The 19,151-nt window shown below is 39.2% G+C and overlaps 1 protein-coding gene across 1 annotated transcript in view; it reads left to right on the forward strand.

The window, feature by feature from the left end:
* Positions 1-19,151, forward strand: part of PITPNM3 (PITPNM family member 3) — a 101,453-nt gene that overhangs the window by 53,794 nt on the left and 28,508 nt on the right. Inside the window, exons 6-8 of the mRNA XM_010573887.1 lie at positions 7,321-7,510; positions 10,346-10,465; positions 17,207-17,388. Of these exons, the coding sequence (XP_010572189.1) occupies positions 7,321-7,510; positions 10,346-10,465; positions 17,207-17,388 (492 nt within the window). The remainder of the gene's footprint in view (positions 1-7,320; positions 7,511-10,345; positions 10,466-17,206; positions 17,389-19,151) is intronic.

The raw sequence follows: 19,151 nt of genomic DNA on the forward strand, positions 1-19,151 counted from the left end.
AATAACATTTTACCCCCCCCCCCCCCCCCCCCATTTTACCCCCCCAAATCAGTAGTCAATTTTTATCTCATTTTAAAATTGAAACGTAGCTAGCTCTGCCTACAGATATGTCAACTGACATTGTCTATCTTATTTATCTGTTCATTATTTGGCCATTGTAGGGACAGGATGTTATAAAAAACCCTCCTGATAATTTTAATGTTTCCTGTTTTAGAAACAAAAATGGCATATTGCTAACATTGGTTTAGGAATAAAGTGGAGATTGTGAAGTGTTGCTGAGAAACTTAGACTGATTTAAGTAAATTCTGCTTTGCACTGGAAATTGAGGACAGAAACAAATATCTAAAATGAGTGATTTAACACATCGTGTTGGGGAGAAAGAATTTACATATGAACATGTTTTTTACATTTTAAGACAACAAAACTTTAGTATCTATTCATTCCCAATAGCAGCTACTGCACTTTGAGGTCCTGTAGTGTTTTGTGGTAAACCACTCATTTATTGTCATTAACCTATAAGAATGCCATATACAGAAGTGTCTTGAATGGGCTACAAAGGATGTATCTCTACAAAACAGTGCTTTTAGCTGAGGAAGGCTTCAGTTCGCAGTACAACTAGGATTTGGTTGCATGCATAGTGAGAGGGTTCCGTTAGCTTTGATGGAATTTCCTGTCTGAGCAGATACATTTGCTAACTGATGTAAATGGAGATGGCGCTTACGAGGTTGCCCTTACTGACATGAGAATTGGGTAGTTTGCTTTAAGCAATTTGGTAATTCACTGGCATAAAGGTAGATAGACCCCAGTTCAGGGCTTCTAGAGAGCAACTGGGAGAGAATGCTGTGCTTTACAGTAGATACTGGATCAACTTTTCATTAATGAAGAACACTAGTCAAGAATGCCTGAAACATCTTGTCATTGGTAAAATTAGTGTATTTCTCAACTAGCATAACTCTGCAAACCTAAATGACACAGAGCTATAGTATGGTTATGCTACATGACATTCACATTTACATTTCTAACTGTCAGGTCCTGTTTCTGTCTGAGACCAGGTTCTGCTAGGAAACATCTACTAGTTGCAATATGAAGCAGAGATAATGATTTCATTTTAGGAAGTTGCTTATTATCTGAAAAAAAAAGTAATTTGGTGGGTTTGGAATTTGGGGAGAGTTTTGGGGGTGTTGGGATTTCTTGGGGGAGGTTGTTTTGGGGCCTGGGTTAAGAAAATTCTCACAAAAATGTTCTAGTCTCTCAGTGTCTGGCTTAAAGAGATGGTTCATCAGATCACATTGGCATTAAGTCTAGTGGCTTTCTGAGGTTCCTGGTAGTCACTTCTGCATTTGAAAATCATTGTTATGTAAAAAGCCGTGATAATATTTTGATGCAAAAACAAGTCACTATGAAATACTAAATGCAACTTTCAGAGAAAGAACAGTTAGCAACTGCATCTCAGAGGCCTACTTAGTGTAGTATTTCAGACAGTCATAGAATCATTTAGTTGGAAAAGACCTTTAAGATCATTGAGTCCAACCATAAACCTAACACTGCCAAGTCCACCACTAAACCACATCCTTAAGTGCCATATCTACACATCTTTAAAATACCTCCAGGGATGGTGACTCCACCACTTCTGCACTCAAATCAAGAACTTAACACTGAACTGTTAACTGTGTGTCAACAATGATATGTTTTGAAGTTCCTGTGTGCATGCTCATATGAAAGGTATTATCACCTTGCAAAACTATTACTACTATTAATTTTAACAGTTGTTATGTGTACGGCAGTAACAATTTCAGATATGCACTCTTTTTGACAATGCTGTGAGATGTGAAAAATGACATGTAACATCCTTCGGGAGAGGAAATATGACTCTAGTTATAGTGCCCACTTGGGGATCAGAAAATGTGTATACTATTCCTGTGTCTATAACAAATTTCCTGGTTGACCATAAATGAGAAAATCAGTCTGTCAGTGCCTCATTTCTCAAATTTGTTGAACAGAAACAAGACTAAAATGATATACTGAGAATTTTTCTGTCATTAACCAAAGGCCTAACATAAAGCCTGAGAAAGAAACAGGAAGATTTCTGCTGTCTGGATTGTGCCTCTAGCCTAGGATATATGAGAAAAGCTTAAGTGATGTAGGAGTAAGAAAGGACTGTGGTTAAGGCATGTTCCCTGAAAGCTGGAAAGGAAACAGCTATGCTGAGACTTCACTCTGACAACTGGTACCTTGTTAAGCATGAGAGGAGATGATTTCTGAGGGAAGGAGAGTGATCTGGGTGTTTCTTTGTCGGGCTGTTAACACCAAGGAATGAAGGGTGATCTTAGCCTGTATGATTGAGGAGGTGTTACACTTTCGTTCCAAGCCTATTAAGTGGCCAGGTTGCCTTACAAGGTTTGTGCAGAACCAAAGACGACAGCAGCAAGAGTGTAAACAATTTTACTTCCCCTCCTGCCCCGAAACAACTTCTCCATGCAGTATTACTTATACACTAAATGAATGAAAGCTTTAGCAGGTGGTGAGCAAACTTTCCACTGAGTGCTGTATGATTGGCTTCCACATCATCGTAATGGTAATTGATTATATTCTATCAATTCTGGTAGTGTAGTTCTGCTTGCAGTCTAGTTCTGGTACTAGCCCAAGCAGTATTCTACAGGATAGCTGAGCAGATACAGAACATTCAGTAAGGGAAAGGATTAAAATCTTGAAATGTTTTTGATGTTGTTATTTGCCCCCGTGGCTCTAGTGAAATGAATTTAGAAATAACAAATGGAATTTTCCATTGGATGTATCCACTTAAGTAGCTGCTCTTCCTCACCTGCTTTTTCACTCTTGAAATTCACTCATTAAATGAGAGAAGCTTTTCAGGTAACATTTCTTTCCTTAGTGATATTTTCCTTGACATAAATATTTTAAATGGCATGATATAGAAAAAAGAAAGAAACACATGCTCTTGGGCCTGCTTCAGTTCTTCTACAAGTGTAAACCAGGAATAACTTGTGAACTTTGTAGTGATGGGGAGGAGAGAATCAGATTTGCTTGATTTCTTCTTTTCTAAGCAAAGAGAAACTTCTTTTGGTTTTGTCTGGGGCTTTCCCTAAGTGATGGCTGCTTTTATAGTCTTTTTTTGTTGCAATATAGTGCCCAAGGTTACATTTGAACCTCATGTAGAGCAGAAAACCCTGCACAAGAGTTGAGGAGATCTACAACCACATTTTGGACCATAAGATGCAGGAATGGTAATGCCTCTTGTCCATATGACAGAGTTAGAGAGGAGAGATGGGGGATACATTAAAGTTCTAAAATACTAGCTGGACTTAAGGCTGTGACAGGCATATAGGAAGAAGAGGTGGCAGAGTGCAGACCAGGCTGGTGGAAGGTATGCCTGACTGTTTGCATCAAGGGAGAACACACTGAAACAACCAGGAAAAAGTGTGTGCATCTCCAAGTTGCTGTCCTGTAAAGCAAGAGGACTGATAGTAGAAGAGGAGGTGAAGCATCAAAGAGTGTTTGGAAGATCATCCTTGCCTATTTGGGCCATTGATTAACACAGGGCTCAGTAGTGACTCTTAGGTATCCCATAATGCAGTACCTGCAGGTCTCAACTATCTGGAAGAAGAGCTGATAGAGTGGAAGGAAGAGTGTGTGCTGGCAGCCCAAATGAACAGACCTCCCACTTTCTTTCTCTGTTTTTTGATTCCCTCTTGTTGCAGTACATGGTATTCAGCCAGACTGAAAATAGCCAAGCTGAATGTTTGAATGTCCTATAGAATCATTCGCAGCACTGATAGAAGATTGGTGTTGCCTTGGTATGTTCTTGTGTGGAGCTGCTTGTGATGTACCCATTTGGGGCTGACAAAAGGAGAGATGATTCCCTGCTCTCACATTTCTGCAGCTTCATGCCAGCAGCTTTCATAGCCAGAACTCCAGGATGCAGTTGTGGAACATAAACTCGTGTTAAACATTCCATTTAGCAAACTGCGGGTGAGGAAGTGTGTTTTTAATTACTGTAATGTTTCATCAAGGGTGAGCCAGATGACTGACTAAGCAGCAGCACAAGATTTCTTGTTTGGTTTGAATGTATCCTCCATTTTCTGCATGTGCAGTGATAGTGCGTGCCAAGGTAGTACAACCCTCTGTTTACCTTGGCATAGGTATTGAATTATGCTGTGTCTGTGTGCTGAGTGCCTGGGTTCAGAGGGATTCCACTGGGACTCTTCATCTGAATGCACCTATGCAGTTCTCCTCCCTGCCTTGAAAACAGTGGCTTAAAGGAAAGGGATCTTTCAGGGCAAAATTACTCCATCTAGTAAATGTTTCAGGTTGTTTAATTTGGTCTGCTCCCATCTACTCCCATCTAGTCCCATCACTTTCAGTTTCCTGTATCTCTCATATAAATCAGAAAGACACCGTTTATGCAACCTGTGTAAATTTATAATGCATGATTGATGTCCTGTGACACTTATCTCTGTCTTTGATGCTAAGGACAGATAAGAGTTAAAACTAAGGCACATTCTTGTTCCAGCTGGACCACTTGAGAGCCATCTTTTCCCTTTTCAGGGAGAAAAATATCCCAGAGTGGACCAACTGTTACACTTTTTATAGCATATGATTTGATGAGCTTACATTGATTCACACCTCAGAGTAGAGCTCATAAATTACAGTATTGGCCAAACTGGAGAATAGTAATTGCATGGGGGGGGGGGGGGGGGGCAAAAACAAAAGTTACATTTAGGAAGTGAACGCTTAAGTAGGAAAGTAAGCATGTGAATAATCAAATGAGATTAAAGTGTTTTTGCTGGATGAGTTTTAGAGTGCTCAGCCCCTTGCATGCTCCTTGCACAGTGGTGGATCCTGCAATGTAAGCTCTTGGTGTTGCGTTTTCCTAGTCATTTTTTTTTAAATACTTTTATAATTTAATTAGAAAGTGTATGGAGAAGTCCAGTCATTATGATTTGAGTATTTTCTATTCCTTATTTTTCCTTTATCCTGAAAATGGAGGAAGTAAATGCATATTCTGGCATTCAGAAACAGTGATAGCAAGTCCCTAGGACTGTCAGCATGGAGTGTAGATAGCCAAACCATAAATGTCAAAAAACTGTAGTGTGACAGTTATCCAAACAAGTGTTATCATGTGGGTGATTTCCCCCACTTTCTCCTCTCACCTCTGCCGTGGTCAGGAACTGCTGACCTGAGGAAGTTTTGAGGAGGGACCAGTGTTTTGTCTTGATCTACATCTAGCCAGATGCTTTCTGCATTCAGAATAAGCTTTTATTCCCTTGTTCCTCCTTTCCTGCCCCCTCCTCCCTGGGTTGAATAACCCCTCACCCCCTATCTCCATGGTGCAGTCTCAGTTATCCCTGCTAGCAGATGCATCAGTCATTTCTCCCCTGGGAGCCAAGTGTACTCTTACACCATGGACGACCAGTTCTGTCTTGCAGCCTAGTCATTTGCTTCCTTTTATCAGGGAGGCCACCTCCAGCCTTTGTGCAAGTGTGATGTTTCCAAGCTGGTGCTTTGGAACGACCTCCTGCAGTGTCCTGCCAATGCATCAAGATAACAAGACTTGTGCTCCTCTCATCTCCAGTGCTGATTCTTTACCTGTTTGTCTGAGCTTCAGCACTAACACTTAGCATGTCCTCTGTGATAAACAACTTCATCTCTTCCATATACTCTTTCAGTGGTCTGGATCTTTCTTCCTTTGTGTTGTGTCTATGATAACAACAGAGGTCTCTGCAGCTGCAACCTTTACAATAAAATAAATTGGGATTAAAAAACCCAAACCCTCATTTCTAAGCCAGTTAACTGTGACTGTCTAGAAAACAATTGCTCAATTTCAGTTTGATTTATATTCGTTCAGCCAAGAAAAAAAAAATTACCAGATATTTATTTTTCCATTGACTCTGTTTTATGTAGTTCTCTTGTGAATATTGTTTGCATTTTACTTTTATTATGAAAACATATGCAGGTCTTTTTTTCCATTTCAAACATTCACTTCATATTTTTTTTCCTCTTTTGTTTCTCTCTTTCTCTTTCTGAGGTGTTATGTGGCAATTGTTACAGTAAATGAGGCCTTTTTATTTAGGTTTTTAAGGTTCGTTTTTAATTTTTGAGAGTTAGTATTCATAACTGTATGTTTGCTCTGCATTTGGGTAATCTAATCAGCTGGCAAAATGAAGCCATGTTAATTGCTAAATTGACACAGCTTGGCAGACCAGCTGAGCTCCAGGACATGGAAACTGTTATACTACTTTAGATGAAAAATACGAAATCATTGGAGTGCTTCAGCAAAAGACAAGTGTGGAAATGTCCAGTGAGGTTCAGGACATGAACACAGACCAGCTTCCGTACTTGAGCATCGCAAGTTTTCTGCTCTTCTTCCATTACCCTGGTAATAGTCTCAGGGATGCAGGTTTTAGCAAAGACACACACTTATTGCATTTCAGGCAGCTTGCTTTTTAATATTGTGATAGCCCACCAAGTTCCTAAAGAAAGTGACTAGAAATTAGTGTTGAAGTTGCCTGCCTGCTACTTTGGATGAACTTTGGATGAGCTGAATTATCCAAAATACTTCTGACTTTCCTTTATTCTCAAAAGGACAGTCGACTTACTGTAAGAGAATCTGGCACACGCTGATGTGCCTTGCATCTTTGGTGCCCTGTAAGTTGTTTTCCCCACTCATCAATAAAAATCAGTCAAGACACGATCAGCAGATTTACTGAGAAACTTGCAGGGTGCACATCCAAGCTAAAGTAAAGCTGACATCCTATCAAATTTAAGCTTGCGTTTTCAGTTTAGTCACCTCCTTTTTGCAAAATGTTACTATGCAAAATTTACGTATGACTTCAGAATGTGTGCAGCTTTGTTCCATCTTTCTGAAAGGATGGGACACTGGGAAAAATGGGTTTATATGCTTTTGAACAATACATCTGTCACACGTGTGTTCTAGGAAACAATATTCCATTGTGATGATTGAATCCCGTTTTTTGATGTACTAAGTTGTTATATGAAGGAAAAAAAAAAGCTGAAATGGAAAAATCTCTTTGTTGTTCTACATTATGTCTACTTGTATGTGGGAAAAATTGCAGCAAGTATGTTTAACTACAGAAATGCCTTCCAGCATGATCTCATTCACATAAAGCAGTAACTCCTTGATTTTTTTAAGCAGTTGAATTCTGTGAGAAAATGATCCTTCCTGTATTCTCTCATTGTGAACTGCAATAGCCCAACCCATTTCTGTTAATAAGTAACTGTTCATTCTCTAATGCTGTGTGCTGCCTCTTGCATTTTTCCTGACGACAGCATGTCCTTCTCTAGCCTAAATCCCTACAGCTATGATGAGAGCTGTCTCAGCAGCAGTGAAGACCACATCCCACTGGCTGCCTTGCCCTTGCTGGCTGTTTCATCCCCTCAGTACCAGGATGCAGTTGCCATGGTGATCAGTAGAGCCAATCAAGTTTACAGTGAATTTCTCAAATCTACAGATGGGGCTGGTTTTAATGGACAGGTAGGACTGTTTTCTCTTACATCAAATTAAAATTCCTTTGGAGCAAGGCTGTTTCTTTTTAACCCATTGTGTTGAGGGTTTTGAGTTATGAGTGTGGGACAATACTGCAAATAAGATGAATGAATTTTAGCATGGGATTACCTATGCAAAATGTCTTCTCAGTGCCCAGCATGAGAAAGACACTTCTGGAATCCTGTGCAGTATCTAACGTGGACTTACTCAGTTGGTAGATGATACTATACCTTCTCCCACAAGCATTTTGACTCCTAAGCTCTTAATAAGTATTGCTACAAACACTGGTAATGTGTAGGAGCCTTAACTGTGCGGTAAGTGTGGTATGCTAAGCAGTGAACAACCATGCCAGCCCAAGACAAATAATAATCGATGTTACTGAGTTCCTCACACACCTGCTATAGCTGATTCAAAAGTTGGGACATCTGACTAAGAGCATATGGAATCCAACATTTAACTATTGTTATTTCTTTTTTGCCTCCATCACAGTAGTAATAAAACAATTGACAGTAAAGAAACTTAGAAGACAAGTGTTGCAGATTTTCTGTGTAATTTTGGGAAAGTCACATAATTTTTCTGGTGTGACCCACTCCCCAGTGAAGTCACCTGCAGACTTCTTCTGGCTGATGTGTCACAGTTACTCTTCCTGCTTCTCCATCTTTAGACTACAAAAAACAGTACTTTCGTGCTTCACATAGAATAAATATGATACTGCTACCCTGTGTGAGCTACTGAAATTATTTTGTGATGAGGCCCTCTACATAGCTGGAAACATGCACTTCCTTAAAGTACAGTGACCTGTAGACTTCAGAAAAAGAAAAAAAAAGACATTTAATATAGGGTACAGTGTAATCTTCGATGGAAAGCATGTGTTTTATTACACAAACAAATTCTTTTCCATAGCAGTAATAAGATTGTGCTGTGGCATATCAGTATTTTTAGACTAAAATTTGGTTTTAAGCCAGTTTTAAAATCCATAGTGAACTATTCTTGCTTGAAGCATAAAAGCAGCCCAGCTGCAGTGACAGAAAATTATGAAAGGTGAGATTATGTAAAGAAGAATTATACCAGTTACAGAAATAATTGTGAAAACAATTCTCTCAATAGACATTAAGTGTTACAGGTTTTTTTTTTCTTTGGCAAAGCTACAAAGAAGTCTCTTTGGTGTGTTTTACAAGCCGTATATATTAATCTTTCTTGTTAAAAAGTCTGCATGACCTCTGTATGCTCCACAGAATTTTCACCATCAACAATTACCAGCATTGTTAAAATGGAAGTGACTTCTCTGTGGTGTCTACAGTGCTTTGCTTTGATCCTTAGATAAAAATCTCAACTCTACCTCTGAATAAGTTCTGTACTTCTAAAATACATGCCATATAACCTGACCCCTACCCCGTGTGTATCTTTCCTTTCATATTTTGGTCTCTTCTATCCATTTATATTGCAAGTTCATTAGATCAGAGATTGCCTTTTTGGTTTTATACAGTATCTGGAACAAGTTACCTCCATTACCTTAATGCCAATAATAATGAGGATTAGAAATGGAATGGTAAATTGAAGGAGGTACTATATAATCCCCCACAAAATGTGCTGTTAATTTTATTAAGGTTACCTGTATCATATAATTTTCAGTTCTTTGTGAACTTCATTGTGTAGCATAGGAATTTGAAAATCAGAGAGTAAATCAGCATGCTGTTCAATTGTATACAACTTTAGAACAAGAATTGTCTTAGGACAGATGCTAACCTTAATGTATTTTGATATTTTATTTTTTTTAAATGTTTTATCCCAAGAAATGTACTCAATTAAGAGTGTGTTTTATGTGGAGATGCACTAAGGGAATTTTGAGGTTTTTCCCTACCTGCAGCTTGAAGCACTCGCTTTTCCTAACATGCTTCACTTTGAAGAAATCATGCACAACATCCTGTTATCCAAAACTTGTAGTTTAGTGTTGTAGCCAAGCTGAATTAAGGCTAAAAGCAAGTTAAGGTTTGTAAGGAGAGGTTATGTCTTCTGTTAAACTAATTGGAATTGGGAACAACAGACTAGATGTTTGCTTGAGTTTGAGAATTGGAGAGAAAGGGTTACTGGAACCTGTGGAACTGTGGGGATTGTTACCAATGAGAAATGTAATACAGCTGTTACTCATCCTCAGACACAGGTAGGGGAGACAGAGAGAAAGAATTGTCTCCTGTGGGATAGGGAGGTGTTCAGTGGAAATTGGCTTGTGAGGTAGATTCTAGTGTGCCTTAAAATTACTCCAACTATTGCATTCCCAATTTTAGTACTCTCTGTATTTTAATTCCCAGGTCCATACTTTGAAGGTAGTTTGTATGTTTATATTAAATGTGAAGCAAGAGTGAATCTCTCTGCTTAATACCTCATGTAAAAGTTCCATTCCCATGTCCTGACAGGGGAGTACCAATCTGGTTTTAATCTGTTGAGATCCTCTTCCTTGTATGACTCTGAAGGACACGTTAAGTGGCTTGAAATCTTCGTGAGACCAGTTGTCCGGTGATCTGGACTTTTCGAGCTGGAATCTGGCTGCAAGCAGCTAGAAGAATTTGAGCCTGTTTGGCAGGACTCCCAGCTGGTCAAAATAGTCCCTGGGACAGATATTTTTGGCGTAGGGTATATGGCTGGAGATAAAAGGAAGTGGGAGAAGGCAGCTGCACGTTTTCAGCTGCAATAGAAACCAAGGTGTAAAAAAACAGGAACAAGGCTGTAAAGTAAGACAGCAACTCCTCTGCAGTACTGTGATGCTTTTTGTTTCTTTTAAAACACTTGCTACATCTCCCCAAAAAATCTTTTTTTTTTCCTCAGGTGTGTCTCATTGGTGACTGCATTGGAGGAATTTTGGGCTTTGATGCCATCTGCTATAATTCTAATACAGCTGACGAGAGTCGGAACAGTAGCAGGAGAGGAAGCATCAGCAGCATCCAGGTGAAGAGAAAAAATCCACACAGCTGAAACCCTATAGATTCATTCCCTGGAGGAAATCAGCTCCATATAAACCAGAGAAAATTTAAAGATTTGGTAAATTGCCATGATAGCACAGGATTTTGCTCATATATCAAAAAAATTGCTGTGTGAAAATTAAGTCTGCAGCTTCAGTGTTGTGATATACAGAAATCGCTAGTGAAGGCTTTACCTGTAAATCTGCAAAGTAGGGTTACCAAGTGCCCTTTATTGTATCCCTAACTAGATGCAAACAGGTCCTCTCTCAGTAATCTCTGGTAGGCTCCTGTTTTTGCCAAAATCTTTTATCTTTCTTTTTATAATCTTTTTATTTGTTCACATAGGGTCCAGAATGCCTTATGCTACTGCCTGGGGGTAGTCTAGCATTAAAATGTGTTCATGAATAAGTTTTAGTGACTGGTGAAAGAATGCTTCCTTCCTGATAAGGAATGCAAGTCACCTGAGGATCTGTGAATGTACCACTGAGCATAACAGGGTCTAAATAAGTGCTACATTTTGATTTCTCTGATACAGGAAAGATGTCATGATAGTACAAGCACAATTTTTTAAAGTAATGCTAGCATGTAAGCTTCATTATTGTGTTCAACACTTAAGAAATAAAACTGAAATTCAACTAATCTTATGTACTTCAGACTCAAGTGGATATGGAGAGGGGGTATGGTGTATTAGAACTGACACTGAGTGAAGTGCCCACACTCCATTCTTTGATGGTTTTGTGACCGTGGCCAGATTGTCTCATCCCATGACTCTTTAGTTACCTCTCTCCTCAAAAATGGGCCCAGTGATACCAACCTGCATGGTTCAGTTGAGAACTCTGTGTGATGGGAATACTCATGAGCAAAGAGACATCCTCTAAATGCCTCCAGGAAAGACAATTACTCACCATTAATAACATGGCTCTGGATTCTCAGCAGCCAGCCTTTGTTAGTACTAGCACTGAGGACAGTGCATTGCAAGCAAAGTAAATGGAGAAATGGTCCTCCTGGATCCCAGTCCTACAATGGGGTTGGTTGTGCAAGGGCTGCTGATGAACCTGAGAGTGGGGATCAGCCTTGAAGCAGTACAGGATCTTTTGACTTCCCTGCTCTTATAATTTCAACTTTCCTTTATTCGTGTCTTTTCTGATAACAGAGAGCTTCTTTTCCCATTCCTCTCTCCATCTTTTCCCTTTTCTCATTTTGTCTTTATCTCTACTACTCTGTGTGTTCAGAAAAACTAAGTATTCTTTTCCTTCCTTGTGTTGTCTTTCTGTCCATTGTTCTCAGCTTCCTCCTGTGAATCACATTCAGGAGGACTCTTTTTTTTTTTTTTTTTTTTTTTTTTTTTGTTGTTGTTCCCCCCTTCCTTGGTGTCTCCAGTAGAAATGGATCTCATTGGAAGAGTTTGAGATGCAGAAATATAAGAGAGTTTTTTACTTTACCATTTCACAAATGTCAGGGGTGTTTGTGAAATGAAACTAGTTGGAAATAAGGATGAGACAGAGGTACTTGCAACCATTGCATTTTATGTTCTGGTTATAAACAGTGAAAATAGAGTAAATTAGGTTTATATAGTTACCTTCTTACTCTGTTTATTTCAAAGTGGTCTATAATAATAAGCTAGATTGGTGATGCAGTGACCGTTACATTCTCTGAATAGTTCACAGTTTTAGGCACTAGAAACTTCCTTTTGGAGAGAGAGGGCCTGTTAATTTAATGAGGCAATGTATATAAGGAATAGAATGGTGCATTCTTCTACTGCCCCAGGTGAGTATTTGTTGGTTTGTGTGTTGTAGTCTGTTTTCTGTATTTTAGTTTCCAATATACACTAAAAATCATATCAGGATTATCCATAACAGGTAGTGACTTCTACAGTGTTGGTGGAAATGTGAATGATTACTGAGATCATAATGATTGTTGTGTGTACGTGCTTGTACAGGGCAGTATTTGAAAATTTACCTGCATGTTCAATAAAAGAGTCTGCAGTAGAGCAAATGTCACTCTGCTCAGACCAGACTAGTAACTCTTGCTCTTTAAAAATCAGTTATGTTTGTAAATGTCAAAATACTTCACAAAGAAAGCCAGTGTTGTTGTCATTGTGATCATATGAGTCCCTGGGTTATTAAAGGACAGAAGGATGAAGTGAACTTGGTCCATCATCAGAAGCGGAAAATCAAAGTCTTGTATTAGCAATCACTGTACTTGGTTGGGAACACTGTCTCTTAGAAGAGGAAGATGGTTCTTTTTTGTTGCAACAGCTAAAATACTCATAATTTAGAAGTAGACAACTCTTCATTAGGATGAATGGAGAAAGTGGAAGATTTGCTTCACATGGATCAAGGATAAATAAAAGCCACCTGTGGGTGACTAATTCAAATCCCAGCATTGATACCATTTTACTGCAGATGAGATTTTAATTGTGGCGTGTGGGGGAGTTGAAAGAGCTTGTAGCAATGGAAAATAAGCTTTTTAACTGTTTAAAATGCAGTGAATAGTCTCTATACTGATCACCTCAACCTTCTTCTAAAGTGTTGCCTGATGTCTTTTTTTTAAGTGGCTTAGTGTATTTTTCAGAACTATATCTCACTCCCTGATCTGGCTGATATAAATGCCAAATTGGCTCAGTCTGTTTTGCAGCATACAAGAAAGACTGTGTCATGAAGGTGAGCCTAAATGCTCAAACAAGTGAGATAAAAATCTGGTCAGGTTTTTTGAATAGGTTTGAATACGGGATTTTTTAACAAGACTTCCACCCCCACCCCCCCTTAAATGTATCAGACTACTATAAATTTGAACACTTTCTCTTCACTGTGACGCCACAGTGTGCAGACATTTTGACATACTCTTAGAATCTGATGTCATTTTCACCATTCAGATGCAGAGAAGGCCCAGATGGTTTAGTGAAGTTAATTTCTCAGTGATAGTTCTTCTCACCAAATAACCTTCTGTCTCTGTGAAATGATTGTCAGACTTCCCTATTGAATGGCTGTTCAGTAACGTGTAAAATGAATTTGATCCCAGTTCAGTCCCCAAGGGACTATCACATGAACAGACTGTTCATGGGATAAAAGCCAGCTCCAGAACTGGCACTAGCTCTAGTCCTGGGTTCCCTGTTCTCAGGAATAAGACTAATTATTCACTTGTCACAGAAGCCAGGAGGTCCTCTTAGCTGTTGAAGACTATAGGTGGAACAGTGTGGGAAGGTTCATCTTACAGATCATATACTGCTTCTGTCTTGGTTTCATTTTCCTGCAACTCATCTGCATAATTCTGGAGGACAGATTAGGTTCTTCAACATCTCTTCTTCACATGAAATCTCACCCCACGTGCACAGGGCTGCTAATGTGCTCCAGTACTGAGTGAGGTTATGGGAAGTGCCTGTCCTGTGAACTTGTTCTTTCTGTAGCTTCAGAGAAATAGATTCAGTTATCATGTTTTCCATAGTCTGTCTGTGTGACTTTGGCCAAGTCTCTTGATCTGTCGTGTCTCAGTCCTCACCTGTAAGCCTTGCACTATTTCTCACATCCTCTGTTTTGTCTAGTTGGATTTTACACTCCTTGCAAGTTGCTTAAAAGTACTGGACATGATAAAGTCTATTTTCACTTGGGGCATTTGCTGATAGGAATTGTGGAGAGTGTTCCAATGACACTTCAACAGTGCAGTACAGTGGCATAATGCTATGTCCAAGAAGACAGGTGCAGGGAGCAGTGGTGGAGAAAATGTAAATGAGTGTGGGGAGAGAGTTGTATGCAACAAGGAAAAGAACAACTTTGAATCCTGCTGTCTTGTACAATGCCTAGCCAATTTCCCAGTGATCTTCCCTAGGGTCGTCTCACAGAGATCTAGTCCCTTGTCCTTCTAAAACTACTTTTGTCTTTCCTCATTGAACTGTGTGTGCCATGTATGCTGTGGAAGACCTGAGTTTTACCCATAGAAAATCAAATTTAAAATGTGTTGATTTTGACCAAAGAAAATGAAGGCTTTCTTCTGCAGTGCTACAGTAGCATGCCATGTCCTGTTAACTCGCTTTAGGTAATGATTATTATTGCAGAGTTTAACAAAAAAAAAAAAAAAAGCAGCTACCATTCTACTGTGTCTCTGACAGAAATGTTGTGCCCAGTAAATCAACAGGCTCAACTGAAATGCTGGGTATGCTAGGTTAACCTTAATGATAGCAGTGCAGAAGAGGGAGCTTGATACTTTTCCCACACAGTTGTTCTGAGACTGTCAAACTCTTGCAAAATTTGACCTATCTGAGATTGTCTTATGATACAAGAGAAGAACACACCCTCTGCAAGGAGAACCTGTTACTGAAGCTTAGAGGACAAAGGTGAATTGTTGCCAGCTTTCAGGGATAAAGATATTAGCTTCCAGTTTTTAAATACTGTAGAGAAACATGCGTGTGACTAAAAGAGAAGTGTTTGGTGTTATGTTACTGTCAACTCTATGCCTTTCCAAGAGCCAGCCTTCTTCCTGAGACCACCAGGAAATCAAGAGACCTAAACAAAAATATTTAATCATGTTGAGTTCCTTTTATCTGCTTTCTTGCTCTGGCACCTTCAAAAGTTCCCATTTTTCTCCATCTATTGACAGCAATTCCTTTGTAAAAAGTAATGGGAGCTGAGATGCTGACATATCTGCCATGTGATTTTAACAAAGAGAGCCTTAAAATGTCACCAGGGTTTTGATGAAACTCTGAGCCTTGACAGCACTGATATGGTTTTCAGAAGTCACTCATGTTATGATGTTTAAGAGCTTGACCTACAGCCCATTTAAATCAATGGATTTATCACTGCATTTCGTGGGCTTTGGTTCAGTCTCTAAAAATTTCCTTTCAGCTATGTGTATGTGGATTCACCTCCATTTTGTGTGCCACCATCAATATTACACCCTAATAAATTTATTCATAGTAAAAGCACCAAATTGGAATTTTAGGCAAAGGTGGCAATATACTTGTAGCATGCAAGTTACAATTTAAAATCATAAATATATCGCATTTTCATGCCACTGTTGCTTGGGAACAAGCTAGAGATCGGAACTCATCATAAAGGCTAAGAGGTAAATAATTACCTTTGCTGAATCAGTTTGGGATAATGATGAGACACAAGCAGATAAAGAAATGTTGTTCACTTACATTCTTGAGAATTCACCTATAAAAGGTTACTCTGTAAGAAACTCTGTCAGGAACAATTTGGTTATAGGAATTTTGGCTTTGAAAGGTCCCTGGTGTTCTGAAGAATAGATACAGAGTTGCTAAAAAGTACTGATGTTATAACAGAGCTTCAATGTAAGGTTGTAAACTGTAGGGCAAACCCAGCTACATAGAGTCAGTGTCAGGCTGAAAAAAAAGTTACTGGTTACATAAAAAATTACAAGAAGGGCCTGGAGCTGGTTCTGGCTTGAACTCAGTGGAAACGCATATTTTAGGTGGAGACTTTATTTTGGTTTTACATCACTTCAGAACACTAAACAGTGCGGGCAGTCAGCTGCCAACACACGGCAGGAGCCCTCATGCTACCTGGCCCTGTGAAATAGTTCTCTGCACTCATTAACACTAACAACTACCAGAAGTGAGGCCTAGTTTTAACATTGTAGATACATTAGTATTATGCCAAGCAAGGTCCTAAATCTTGCACAACTTTAATATGAAAGTTGGCATGATGTGAATTTTGCTATGTTAGTATGAAATGCAGAAAGAGATTCCTATGTGCTTGTTGAGTTTTTTCATTTTACGATCACAGGAATAATAGCCTGTGAACATGCTGGTCCTAAACTAATCTTCTGCACGCTATTAAGATGCTAGTGCTAGTTGTATCGTATCATCCTATGAATTCTAGTACTGCATTGTAAGAGTCAGTAGAATGTGGATGAAAACCAATAATTACACAGAAGGGGTTTAACTGTATCTGTTCTCCCAGTGTGCCTTGTTGATGTTTGTATCTTTGAAGTTTTGTAAAAGTAGATGTCAGGCATTTTCGCACTGTCTTATTTTGTTGATCCGAATAGAAGGAGATTTACAAAGAACTGGATTACACAGTTATTATAAAGAACCAGATCTTGCATGCCTCATGCACCCAGATCTTGTGCATGAATGGGCAGATTCAGTCCGATGGCATTTGTTTTGAAAAGCAGCATTTGTGTTGGCTGCTGAAATGGATGCAGGAATAAAAGTCTGGGGGTAATAGGGATATGTTAGGGAGGATGCTGGTGCAAGCTGCAGAAGTGCTGGAGGAAATGAAAAATAAATAAATCTATTTCCTATTTCAAGGGGTACCTTAAAGATATGGTACCACTGGTCTCCTCTTGCATCCCGCAGAAGTTCACATTCTTAAAAAATAAGGTCCTGCATCCATGGAACATGATGAGCAAGACCATTAATGTTGTAATGGGCATTTTGTGCACTCAGGTAAGACCCCTTCTGATTACCTTATGATATTTATAGTCCTCTAAGAATGATGAAGTCATGAGGGATAAAGCTTTTGTGTTACTCCTCCTCCCCTCCACCTAAAATTCCTGATTCTCCTTCCAGCTTTTAGGCTATACATCATAGAGGGAAATTTAGTCTTCATCTCTTTCCTTATCTTCTACTGCAGAAAGAAAGTCTAACCCCTTCCACCCTTTCTTGGATAAAGTGAGGTCAATTGTGTAAATGCAGCCTTTTCATATAAGCTCTGTCATATTTTGGTCACTGTCTAAATCTTCCTTTTACTCTGTTCATTCTCTGAAGGATAATCCCCTCTTAGCAGAGGACTCCAGTCTGGGTGGCAGCAAACGCCTGAGCAAAAGCAATATTGACATCTCGGGAATCATGGAGGATGAGAAGCCAAGGCAGCCGCTGCCTAGGAAACAGAGTGACTCATCCACCTATGACTGTGATACTATAACCCAACATCATGCTTTCCTGTCTAGGTAACTAGTGTTTGATGACTGAGTAAAAGACATAGGCTTGCCATTGAACAGAGCCTCTCAGTACCAGAGCAACAGAATCATTTTTATTGTTTGTGGTGTGTTTCTGGAGATTTGCTTAAAGTCCCTGTATACCTCTCAAAGAAAACTATAGAAATAGTGGGTCTAGTATGAACTTACTCACATGTGGAGAGTTTTTTATTTAATCTTTATTCAGCTGTGAGAGTTTTGAATATGCAAAACTGAATGCAAGTAGTTCCATTTCTTCAGTGCAGCCCACACAAATCAAGACGGATGAATGCATTATAATTCTAAATTTCTGTTACATTTTTCTTTCTAGAGATCTCTCTGACTTCACTTACAGAGTTTCTATTATTCTGTTAAGAGTGAGATAACTGCTTTAGTTGCTCCCATTGGTCTATGAGCTATTCAGGTCAACTTTAAAACAACAACAACAAAAAAACCTGCATAAACATTTGGCTTAAATGAAGAGGAGGTTGCGGGAGGAGAGTTGACTTAATTAGCTTTCCTGGATCCTAAGAAACCTTTAAAACACAGATTTGGTGGGAACATAAGCATTCCCTTTGTCTCGTTGTTTCTTCCTGTTCTAAGCTATTTGGTTTTTTACTTACCTGAGTTCTTTGTGCTTTTTTTTCCTCTATCAATCATCTTATTTCCTTTATTTCATTGGGAATGATGCAGAGGGAGAAGTTTTATTGTGTGTTGAAGTTTCAGTTCTGCTACAGTTGAGTATAGTGCAGACATACTACTGTGCTTTACTTCAAGTCTGGCAGTTTTGTTAGTAGCAGTTTAAGGTAATTTTATTTTCTTGCTTTGACTGAATGTACTTTGCTTTTGTTGACTATTCCACTTTTCTTTTCAAACCGTTGGGTTTTCTGGATATCAATATGTTGTAAAGCGTCTTCCCTCTGAGACAGAATGCCTGTTTTTCGCTTGTCTGTGATTGAAAACGTGAAGATGTTTTTGGTCAGTCACTTTTAGGTTCTTGTATAGAAGGAGTACCGTATTATGTTTAAAGCACAGTGTTGGCTTATATAAAGCACTTCAGACTTGGGGGATAATAGGGTAATTAAAAGACAAAGATAACCGTGTTCTTCCAAGACTTTTTTCATTTCCTGTTTATCTATGATTTTAAACTGAAAGCTTTACATGCAGCTGTACTTAAGCAAGCCAATAGAAAAGTGTTATCTTCCATTCACGTTTTGGACTCCTCAAACTGTAGGCTGTTGCTAAGCTATTGAGGAATAGTTGGACAAATACAGCCTAAAGATGGCAGAAAAAATTCCTTGGTAAGGTAAAAAGCGGGGCGGGGGGCAGGGACCACAAATCAAATGAAACCATGTCATCCTCTGACCCACCCTGTACATAGAGAGATTCCAAGCATTTGGTTTCCTGTCTGTGAGACTTGCATAAGATCATGAAGACTTTTTTTCCTCATGAGCTCATTTACTGCAATTTAGAGGTGGTGTGTCAGTGTGAGTAATAAGGTTACAAAGATCGCTCTTTCACACAGACATGTCCTTGTCCTACACACTGTGGTTGTGTGTCAGCTTGTGCTTTTTGTCCAAGTGCTTTTGGCATAGAGAGGTAACTCCTAACTGCTGTGCTGCTGATGGGTTTAATTCTTGGCTTTCTTCATTTCTACCCGAAAGGGGCCCTAAGCTTGGTCCCCGGAGTTTTGGTTAATAACATCAGCTTATAAATTGAGAATGTCACTAAGTTCTCAGATTGAAAGAGAGGCCTGG

The sequence above is a fragment of the Haliaeetus leucocephalus genome, unplaced genomic scaffold, assembly GCF_000737465.1.
Source record: "Haliaeetus leucocephalus isolate CR32 unplaced genomic scaffold, Haliaeetus_leucocephalus-4.0 Scaffold395, whole genome shotgun sequence".
NCBI classification, from domain to species: domain Eukaryota; kingdom Metazoa; phylum Chordata; class Aves; order Accipitriformes; family Accipitridae; genus Haliaeetus; species Haliaeetus leucocephalus.